Source organism: Saimiri boliviensis, chromosome 8, assembly GCF_048565385.1.
Source record: "Saimiri boliviensis isolate mSaiBol1 chromosome 8, mSaiBol1.pri, whole genome shotgun sequence".
In the NCBI taxonomy this organism is placed as follows: Eukaryota; Metazoa; Chordata; class Mammalia; order Primates; family Cebidae; genus Saimiri; species Saimiri boliviensis.
Genome location: NC_133456.1, coordinates 49,160,999 through 49,173,268, shown reverse-complemented (window position 1 = coordinate 49,173,268; position 12,270 = coordinate 49,160,999). Strand labels below are relative to the sequence as shown.

Here is a 12,270-nt window from a genome sequence, read left to right as displayed (position 1 = left end):
TTAATAAATGGTGTTGGGAAAACTGGCTAGCCATGTGCAGAAAGCACAAACTGGACCCCTTCCTGACATCTTACACTAAAATTAACTCCAGATGGATCAAAGATTTAAACATAAGACCTAACACCATAAAAACCCTAGAAGAAAACCTAGGCAAAACCATTCAGGACATAGGCATAAGCAAGGACTTCATGATTAAAACACCAAAAGCAATGGCAACAAAAGCCAAAATAGACAAATGGGATCTAATTAAATTTCAGAGCTTCTGTACAGCAAAAGAAACAACCATTGGAGTGAACCAGCAACCAACAGAATGGGAAACAATTTTCGCAATCTACCCATCTGACAAAGGGCTAATATCCAGAATCTACAAAGAACTAAAACAGATTTACAAGAAAAAACCAAACCCATTCAAATGTGAGTGAAGGACATGAACAGACACTTTTCAAAAGAAGACATTTATGAGGCCAACAAACATATGAAAAAATGCTCATTATCACTAGTCATTAGAGAAATGCAAATCAAAACTACATTGAGATACCATCTCATGCCAGTTAGAATGGCAATCATTAAAAAATCTGGAGACAACAAGATGCTGGAGAGGATGTGGAGTAATAGGAACACTTTTACACTGTTGGTGGGAGTGTAAATTAGTTCAGCCATGGTGGAAGACAGTGTGGCAATTCCTCAAGGACCTAGAAATAGAAATTCCATTTAACCCAGCAATCCCGTTACTGGGTATATATCCAAAGGACTATAAATCATTCTATTATAAAGACACATGCACACATATGTTCATTGTGGCACTGTTTACAATAGCAAGGACTTGGAACCAACCAAATGCCCATGGCTGATAGACTGAACAAGGAAAATGTGGCACATAGACACCATGGAATACTATGCAGCCATAAAAAACGATGAGTTTGTGTCCTTTGTAGGGACATGGATGAACCTGGAAACCATCATTCTCAGCAAACTGACACAAGAATAGAAAAACAAACACCACATGTTCTCACTCACAGGCGGGTGTTGAACAATGAGAACACATGGACACAGGGAGGGGAGCATCACACATTGGGTCTGTTTGGGGGACTAAGGGAGGGACAGTGTGGGTTGGGGAGGGATATACAACTGGGAGAAATGTCAGATATAGGTGACAAGGGATGGAGGCAGCATACCACATTGCCACATATGTACCTATGCAACAATCCTGCATGTTTTGCACATGTACCCCAGAACCTAAGGTGCAATAAAATATATATTTTTTTAAAAAGTCTTAGAGAAAAAAAGAAGTAAATCTTCATGACCTTGCATTGTCAATATTATTAGATATGACACCAAAAGCACAGCAACAAAGTTTTTAAAAATTGATAAATTAGACTTCATCAAAATTTAAAACTATTATGTATCAAAGAACACTATCAAGAAAGTGAAGAGACAACCTACCACATGTTATTTGCAAATTAGATATCTGATAGTATATGTATCCTGGTGTATATATGAATATATAGAGAGAAAGCATTCTAGTATATTCTAGTATCCAGAATATACAGTCAGCCCACCCTCCATATCTGCAGGTTCCACATCTACAGATTCAGCCAAGTGCAGATCAAAAATATTCAGGGAAAAAAAATAAAATTAACAATATAACAATAAAAATAATACAAATAAAAAACAGCATGTATAACTATTTGCATAGCATTTTCATTGTATTAGGTATTGTAAGTAATATAGAGATGATTTATACTGGAAGATGTGCATAGGTTGTAAGTAAATACTATGCTATTTTATATAATGGATTTGAGCATCTGCAGATTTTGCTATCCATGTAGAGTCCTCAGAACCAATCCTCTGTGGATACCAAGGGATGGCTGTATAAAGAACTCTTAAAACTCAACAGCAAAAAGACAAACAACCCTATTTAAAAATAATCAAAGGATTGACAGACATTTCTTCAAAGAAGATATGCAAATGGTAGACAAACACATGAAAAAATGCTCAATATCATTAGTCATTAGGGAAATGCAAGTTAAAAACACAATGAGATACTACTTAATACCCACTAGGATGCCTATAATTTTTTTACAGAAATAACAAACGTTTGCAAGGATGTAGAGAAATTGGAACCCCTGTATGTTACTGGTAGAAACACAAAATGGTTCACCCACTGTGGGAAACAGTGTGGCAGTTCCTCAGAAAGTGAAATGTAGAATAACCATATAACCCTACATTTCCATCCCCAGGTATATACCCAAAAGAATGGAAAACAGGTATTCAAACAAGTACATGTATGTACATGATCATAGCAGCACAATTCACAGTAGCCAAAATATGAAAACAGCCCAAGTGTTCATTAACAAATGAATGGATGAACAAAACGAGGTTGTATTACAATGGAATAGCATTCAGCCATTTGTATGTATTGCAATAAAATGGCTTTCAGCCATAAATAGGAGTGAAGTACTGACACATGCTACAATGTGGATGAACCTCCAAAACATTATGCTCAGGGAAAGAAGCCAGATAAAAAAGGTCAAATAATGTATGATTCCGCTTTTATGAAATATCCAAAATAGGCAAATCCACAGAGACAGAATGCAGATTTTTGGTTGCCAGTGACTGGGGCCTTGAGGGATTGGGAAGAAGCTACTTAATGGGTAAGGGGTTTTATTTTGGAGCAATAGAAATGTCTGAAAGTAGATACAGGTGGTAGCTGCACAACATTGTGAATGTACTAAGTGCCCTTGAATAGTTCATTTAGAAATGTGTTCATGTGAATTTCTCTTCAATAAAGCATTAAAGAAAAAGCTTTAAAAGCATGATTCATTCAGGATAGCCAAGTTTTAGGTGTAGCCCAGGTTTATTTACCTCTTCAAACATCAAAACTCCCAAGAGTGAACCAGGAAGTTAGGAATTCAAATTATCTTTTTGTAGATGACAGATCCTATATTTCTATATGTAGAAAACCCCATCACCTTAGCCCAAAGCTTCTTAAGCTGATAAGCAACTTCTGCAAAGTCTCAGGATGTAAAATCAACATGTGAACATTGCTAGCATTCCTGTACACCAGCAGCAGGCAAGCAGAGAGTGAAATCATGAATGAACTCCCATTCACAGTTGCCACAAAAAAATAAAATACGTAGGAATACAGCTAATAAGGGAATTGAAGGACCTCTTCAGGGAGGACTACAATCCACTCTCAGAGAAATCAGGGAGGACACAAATGGAAAAACATTCCATGGTCATGGAAGAATCAATATCCTGAAAATGGCAATACTGCCCAAAGTAATTTATGGATTTAATGCTACTACCATTGACTTTCTTCACAGAATTAGAAAGAAACTACTTTAAAATTCATATGGAACCAAAAAAAAAAGAGCCAGTATAGCCAAGACAATCCTAAGCAAAAAGAACAAAGCTGGAAGCATCACACTACCCAACTTCAGTCTATACTACAAGGCTTTAGTAACCAAAACAGCATGATACTGGTACAAAAACAGGCACATAGACCAATGGAAGAGAACAGAGAGCCTAGAAATAAGGCCACACATCTACAGCCATCTGATTTTCAATAAAGCTGACAAAATCAATGCATGGGGAAAGACTCGGTATTCAATAAATGGTACTAGAATAACCGGTTAGCCATATGCAGCAGATTGAAGCTGGACCCCTTCCTTACACGATTTACAGAAATCAACTCAAGATGGATTAAAGACTTAAATGTAAAATCCAAAACTATTTAAACTCTGGAAGAAAATCTGGGCATTCAGGACATAGACACAGTCAAAGATTTGTCTACTCAGGACACAGGCATGACCAAAGATTTCATGATGAAAACACCAAAAGGAATTGCAATGAAAGCAAAAATTGACAAACAGGCTCTATTAAACTAAAGAGCTTCTGCACAGCAAAAGAAACCATCATCAGAGTGAACAGACAACATGGAGAATAGGAGAATATTTTTGCAATCTGTCCATCTGACAAAGGTTTAATATCCAGAGTCTACAAGGAACCTAAGAAATTTACAAGAAGTGGACTGCTGGGAAGATGGCCAACTAAGAACAGCTCAGGACTTCAGCTCCCAGTGAAAGTGCAGAGGGTGAGTGGACACTGCATTTCCAGACGAATTTTTATTGCCCACAGACCAGGAGATTCCCAGGCAGAGGGGTCACCAGTGCCGCTGTTTCGGCCGGCGCGGCTGTTTTGGCCCCCGCAGCTGCTTTGACCACACCCTGGTGTGGCAGTTTGTACAAAAGCCACTGGTCTGGGAGCCCTCTTAGCTGGCGATTGGAGCCCTGAGATGGCAGAGTTGCCCATTCATCTGAAATAGCAAGCCAGGCCAGGAGATTCCTAGGCAAAAAGACTTCTAGGAACCTCAGGGCTGCAGTTTCAGCCGGCTCAGTGAGTCGCGGGGCGGGAGATCCCAGTGCCTTTTCAACAGGCGACTGGAACGTTGGGTCGTTCAATTAAAAAAAAATTTACAAGAAAAAACCAACCCCATTAAAAAGTGGGCAAAGGACATGAACAGACACTTCTCAAAAGAAGCCATACATGCAGCCAACAAACATGAAAAAAACCTCAATATCACTGATCATTAGAGAAATAGAAATCAAAACCACAATGAGATACCATCTCGTGCCAGTCAGAATGGCTATTATTAAAAAGCCAAAAACAAGTAGATGCTGGTGAGGTTGTGGAGAAAAAGGAATAATTTTACACTGTTGGTAGAGTATAAATTAGTTCATGGTTCATCCATCGTGGAGGACAGTATGGCAGTTTCTCAAAGAACTAGAGGCAGAAATATCATGACTCAGCAATCCCATTGCTGGGTATATACCCAAAGGACTATAAATAATTCTACTATAAGGATACATGCACACATATGTTCACTGCAGCACTACTCACAATAGCAAAGACGTGGAGTCAGCCTAAATGCCCATCAATGATAGACTGGATAAAGAAAATGTGGTACATATACACGATGGAATACTATACAGCCATAGAAAGGAACAAGATCATGTCCTTTGCAGGGAGGTAGAGCTGGAAGCCATTATCCTCAGCAAACTAATGCAAGAACAGAAAACTAAACATTGCATGTGCTCACAAGTTGTAGCTGAATGATGAGAACACATGGACACATGGAGCGAGGACAACACACACTAGGGCCTGTCAGGGGTTGGGGAAAGAAGAGCATCAGGAAGAAGAGCTGATGGGTGCTGGGCTTAATACCCAGGTGATGGGATGATCTGTGCAGTGAACCACCATGGCACACGTTTACCTATGTAATAAACCTGCACACCCTGCACATGTATCCCTGAACTTAAAAGTTGAAAAAAAAATTATTTGTGATTTTTTTTTTTGTATTCTCTGCTATGTGTAAGCTTCAAGAAGGCAAGGATAGGGTCACTCTGGCTCACCACTAGATTCCCAGCCATGAGATATATGCCAGGCATATAGTAGAGCCTCAATAAATATTTTTTGAATGACAGAATGGGTAAATAAGTGAAAGCAGACAATGCTTTCTGTGAACTATTTAATTCACCCAAAGAAGCACTATTTAATTTTTATGTAGGGTCTATGCTATTTTCTTGGTTAACCTTTATTTTAAAAGTAAGCTGTATATGCTAAAAATAAAATGACTTTGTAATTGGACACAGAAAAGGTGGTAGTTAGTGGTGAGCAGGGGGGAGATGAGTGAATTTCCATTTAGTGCTACAGAACATCCAGCTGCCAGGTAATAGATGGTCCTAAAGCTCTTTGATAGTTTGATTTCATAAAAATGAGACTAAAGTCCCCTTCCAAATATTCCACCACGAAGTCTCAGAGAAAGCTTTAGAGCTAGTAGTTCTAGATGGGCTTAATGGTTAGTCTTTATTTTAAAATAAACAATTTCTTTAAAATTTCTCCTTTTATTGCCAATTTTATACTACTCACAGGTGCCCTTAAAGAATAATCCAGGAAGAGGTGAAACCGTTCTATATGCAAAGGGAGAGTAGATAGAGAGAAAGAAAAGATGATGGATGATACAGATTGGATTTGAGACTTTTACTGTGAAATCTGATCTGCATGTCAACCGTGTTCCTTTAAGATTCGGATTGCAGTTTTGTGATAGTCCCTGCCTTGTTCTATCTTCCATAAAAGCTTAGGAATTTGTGATTACTAGCGATTTGATGTCTTTCCCTTGTTATTTGGAAACTCAAGTTTTGTGTTCATACATTTCAAATTTTGTATGCCATTGTATCCTCATACCTGTCACACAAGCCCGATAAGCTGAAGTTTCCATGATTCTCGTCATAGGGTTCAGAAGACAGCACTTTATTTCAGGTTTTTACTGGCCTCCAGAATTCTCTTCATCTTCTAATTTTAAAATCTTCATTTATTAATATTGGCATTGATGTGGAAATTATCTTTTTCTGTCTCAAAGGAACTTTGAAGTATATGTCAAATATATCTAAGTTAGGTTACTTTAGTTATGTTTTTTGAAATGTTTACTATTTTAAGAGTTCATTTGCTCAGTTACTTTATATAGATTTTCTAAATATTGATGGCAAAGAATGAATGGACAAAGAACATCTGAAAACTAATATTTGTAAATCTAGCACATTTTTAATGTCTAGAGCATTAGGACATTTAGAAATCATTACACTGCTGATGAATATTTAAGTTTTTAGTTAGATGACTGATTTTCCTTTTTCACATTAGGACATTAGGATCTAATTAGAAAAATGCCATGGCTAGGATGCATAGAAACCTCTTCTAATTGCTTTTATAAACTGTGCAAATTATACATAAGGAAGATTTTTGAGGGATGATTTATTGAATTTTCATGACTACATACATTCATATATACACACACAAAATTTTTCCACTGCATTCTAAAAACAGAAACTTTATTAATGAAAATCAAACATATATAAAAATTATTGTGAATAAAATTAAAAACTATGCTTAAGCTAGCCACCTAAAGTTATTTTTCATTTGGTATATATCCTTTCACACTTTTTGCCATTCACAATTTTTTTTCTTTCTTTTTTTTTTTCAAGACAGGGTCTCTCTCTGTCTCCCAGGCTGGAATGCAGTGGTGCAATCACAGCTCACTGCAGCCTCCACCTCTCAGGCTCAAGTGATTTTTGCATCTCAGCCTCCTGAGTGGCTGGTTATTTATTTATTTAGGAGAGATGGGGTATGGCTATGTTACCCAGGCTTGTGTTGAACTTGGGTGTGAAATCCTCCCACCTCAGCCTTTCCAAGTGGGGGGTTACAAGCTTGAGCCACCACACCCAACCCATTCATATATTTTACAAATTTATTTTCTATGGTTGAGATAGAGTTTTTGTATCTATTTTTTTCATTTAACTTCTTATTTCAAGCCTTTCCCATTTCATGAAGACATGTTCATAAATTCAGTTTATTGTGGCTCTTCACTGTCTCATCCCATGAAACATTGTAATGTGCTTAACACTCCTCAAGTGCTAGGAATTTATTTTTCAGAAATTATAAACATTTATTTGCATAGATCCTTGAGTTACTAATTTTTTTAATTTTAGAATAGATTCATAAAATGAAATTATTGAGTAAAATGATATAAACATTTTAAGGCTTTGGTACACATAGTAAATTCTTTCTAGGATATTAATACTAATTTATATTCCCACTTGCTACAAATGACAATATATTTACTATAAAAGAGGTCATATAAATAGAAAAAAAGTACTAATAGTAAAATGGCTTACAAACATGAACAGACATTTACTAAAAAGAAAATTACAGAGAGACATCTGCACTCATATGTTTATTGCAGCACTATTCATAATAGCTGAGATACAGAATCAACATAGGTGTCCAACAACAGATGAATGAATAAAGAAAATGTATACGTACACCACGGAATACTATTCAGCCATAAAAAAAGAATGAATTCCTGTCATTTGCAACAACATGGATAGAACTGGACATTATGTTAAGTGAAATAAGCCAGGAACAGGAAGTTAAACACCATATATTCTCACCCATGTGGAAGCTTTAAAAAGCTGATTTCTTAGAAGTAAAAAGAAGAATAGAGGATTCTAGATGCTGGGAATGGTAGGGAGAAGGGAGAGCTAGAGAAAGATTTGTTAAAGAATACAAATGTATGGCTAGATAGGAGGAAAACCACTGTAAGAGGACAATATGTAACAATATGTTATATACTTTGAAATACATTGGAAGATATTAAATGTACCCACCAAAAAGCAATAATAAATGTTTGAGATGATGAATATTCTAATTATCCTCATCTGTTCACCATATATTCCATGTATCTAAACATCACTACAAATATGTACAATTCCAATTTGTCAATTAAAAACAGTTTTTAAAAAATAAAATTTAAATATCCATATTTAAATATATACAAATGAAATTAAAATAAAATGCTATTGTAAGTATGATAAGCTATTATTTAAAAAAAATTTAAAGGTAAGATGCTAACAGAGGAAGCTGGGTAAAGAGTAATAAGAAAATCTCTGAACTTTAACTTTTCTAAAAGTTAAAATTATTTCAAAATAAAAAGTTAAAAAACTAATTTACTCATATAATGGCTGTGGGTGCTTAGGTTATTCAGTATCTTTGTACTTACTGATATCACATAAATAAGCTCATGTACTCCCAGAAATCTTAAATGGTGCGTACCTAACTAGTTTTCTCAAGTCACACTTCTAGTATTAAAAAGCTAATGTGGAATATTTCCAATGCATGCTCTTATTTATTGTATAGTTCTCTGAACTCACTTCATATAAGCTTTATCTCATTTAATCCTGTCTGTCCCAGGAAGCAAGCAGTAAAATTATCATGCTCATTTTACAGATGAGGAAATGGGGGCTGAAAGGTTGAATATCGTGCAAAGTCATATATGCTAAAATCTTTTATTTTAATTGGTTTCATTTATATGATATGTCCATTTGGCAGAAATGGCCTACATTTTGAAAATGAATGTTTGTCTTTATTTCCAGCCATCTATGGTGTTCCCTTTTCAACAGATGAGCCTACAGACATTATACCACGAAGCTGTCAACTAACAACAGATGTTCCACACGTCACACAGTTGCTGAACATGACTAAACTTCGCCAGACTGAAATAAAATTTGGAGGCCATCCTCTAAGATCAGCAGAATCAGGTACACACTCAGGCATCTAAATTATAAGTGTAATATGTCTGCATCTCCCCCATAAAGTGTGATTTCCTCCGAAAAGGACACTGACCCTCATTCTTCTGTACCCTAGCACTTAACAAAGTATCCTTGCCACATATTAGGGCAGGGGCTACAAACTCTGATCACTAACAAGGCCAGGAAGATAACATAAATGAGTAATGTGGGCTGGTTGCCTGAGTATTTGACACATAGAAATATTTTCAGCTTCAGCTGTGAGAGAAATGGTCGTGGTATTATGGGAAACATAACTTTAACAACTGTGCAAATAATACATTAAATAGCAATTAACACTGAGCCCCTGTGAGGGAGTTGTAGGGAGTAGTGGGGACTGAAGCCAACTGGAAGTGCCCTCAGTTTAGAAGGGAGAGCTACAATTCAGTTCTAGCCAGTGTTGCCTTTCAAAACGGCAGGCCCAGTCTCACTAGATCACGGATTTTTTTCAAAAGGAGCTGGATATCTGAATGTTTTTAATAAATCTCCCAATTTTAAAACATTGTCTAAAATTTTTTGAAAATATTCCATGGTCCAAACAAAACATGTTGGAGCTGCCAGTATTCTACCTCTGTGATAGACACCATAGCTGTTGACCAAATGAAAGAGTAGTATTTACAAATGAAGAAAATTAATATTATCTAGATGTGTGGTTCTCAACTACCTACTTGTTAGAATCACCTCCTTACAGGCTAGAGACATTTTTAATGTAGTACATAGTAGCTATGAAAGTGGAAAACAATGGCCCTGAGAGAAACTGCAGGAAAACTGGCAAGACTCGGTGATTCTCAGGAAATAGATGGGAATGAAAGAGTGGTCAAAGTTTGAGGGAAGTCAAAGGAGAAACAAGAGAAAGGAGATAAACGTGATATGAAAGTTTCAAAAGTAAACTCATTGTATTCTCTGTACTTATTTCATGTTCATTTATTCTTGGGGTATTTTCTATGTGTCAATCTTCATCGGTATTATGTGTTCTAAATTGTATATTCCCAGAGAATTGGGACCCATTCAGTAGGCTTTTCAGTGTAAATCCTGGCAGACAACTATGTATGAATATGCCGTACATTCTTTAGCCCTTTGTTATGACATTTTCAAACTTACAGAAAATCCAAGAGAATGTATGATGAACAATCCCCACGTACCCATTACCTGCTTCCACAATTACCAATTTTAGGTAGGACTTTTTGATAGCAACACAGGCACATGCAGTTGAGAATTTGTATGCTTACTATATATACTGTATTTAGACAGAGACACTGTATACAATCCATGATTATTAAAGACCCTTTAGAAAATGTATACATAAAAGGATTAAAAAGATCTCACTACCCAGACAGCCATTATAAACAGTTTGGGTCACAATTCAATCTTAATGGAAGGTTTACCACAGAATAAAATAAGTAAGAGTGTGTCCTGTAACAAATGCTATATCTGTATCTAACATGCTGTGATAACTCTCAATAACAATGCTAAACTATAAAGCATATCAGATAAATGTTTGCAATTGTAAATGCTCTTTTTTCTCTAGCTTAATGTTTTACGAATTATGTCTTTAAATGAAAGTGCAAGTCTATATCCAGATATTTTAAGTGTCTTTTTCAATTTAAAGTTCAATAACACTTATAATGTGTGAAATTAAATGGAGATTTGAATAGATATTAATTGCATCATTAATTTAATGTTATAGTTAAACACAAACTTTTTCATAGAGCATATTTGAACCCAAGTCATAAAAGAGGATATTAATATATATTTTGCAACTTCCATAAATGGGCTCTCAATGCATAATAGGGAACTTGAGTCATATATACAAAAATGAATAATTATCATCTAATAGCATATTTCTTCCACTCTCTGAATCCTGATTATATTTATATTCATTAGGAACCATAGGGTTTATGATTGCTCTTCTTAAATAAATCTCATTGCACATGTATGCCAGCTAAGATTACACAAACATAAGTTGCACTTTGTGTTTCTCTTTCTGTAAATACTTTTCAGTTGCTGATTTTGACATTTGTGAGCTTTGAAGCTTACTATCAGTGAATATAGTAATCATTCTTGTTCTTTGTGTGAGCTGTTTGAAAGGTGTAGCTAATGAATAAAGCCCAAGGACATGCTTTTAAATCATGGGAAAGCCAAGAATTATTTCTTCATTTGAACTACTAGTTTTTGTGCATTTCTAAAAAGTGGACTCCCCACAATGAGATCTGAATTGCATGAGAAAATGTGTTCTCTTTAATTGACTCTGGAGTACTCATATAAATTGTCACATTTTATTATAAATGCACATATTGAGAGATCCCAATGAAACCTCTAGAGAAAGAAGTAGCTGTTTTCTGTGGGTGCTTTCTAGTGTTTTCATACAAGCTGAAAAGAAAACCTAAAAACTTGTAACTTTTGGAGTGCATTTTGTTGAATAGCATGTAACTTGATCAGGCACATTTAATGAAACTAATAAAATAATTGTGTTTCCAAAAACCACACATTTACACTATTCACTTTGTAAATTCCCAGTGCAGATTAACTAATGACTATTGTGGAAGATTGTGGAATCTGATGATCTTATTTTCATTAATGAGACCCCAGTTTAATTGAACCAGAGAATCAGATCTGGTTATTGAAGCTGAGCATTCAGCTACTAGTGACAAGATGCAGTGGTCCACTAAGCACAAATCAAAACTAGTAACTTACTTAAAAATTACAAGGCAGCCTTCCCAAGTGCCCTCCCGTCCACAGCAGCCATCTTATTGGATTTTTACTCGTTTTTAAGTCAGAAGAGACTGACATCCCTAGCTCCTAGCACAATTGCAAATGGGTAAATTAATGCATCAAGCAAAACATATGAAATAATAAAAAACACATGAAATAATCATCTAACTATTTTTGGCAGTGGTGAAATCCTTATTAAAAATTCTTCTCTTGGTTATACACTATGAAAGCAAGATTCAAATTTTTTAAAATCCAGTGTGAAGTAGGATAACCTAAAAGGAAAAGGAGTTAGATTCTGACTTCAGAATAAATGAAGACACTCATTAATTTCTTCATTTCTAAACTCAGACTTTTGCTTAGCCTTGTCTTAGGATTGTAG

General features: G+C 35.6%; 1 protein-coding gene across 8 annotated transcripts in view; it reads left to right on the top strand.

The window, feature by feature from the left end:
• The window catches only part of CFAP20DC (CFAP20 domain containing), a 287,993-nt gene that overhangs the window by 148,579 nt on the left and 127,144 nt on the right, over nt 1–12,270 (top strand). For all 8 annotated transcript variants that reach the window (XR_012518796.1, XM_074404464.1, XM_074404462.1 and 5 more), the window contains exon 7: nt 8,988–9,152. Coding sequence is in view for 7 of the 8 variants with exons in the window: in XM_074404464.1 (XP_074260565.1) it covers nt 8,988–9,152 (165 nt within the window). In the remaining variant the exon portion in view is untranslated. The remainder of the gene's footprint in view (nt 1–8,987; nt 9,153–12,270) is intronic.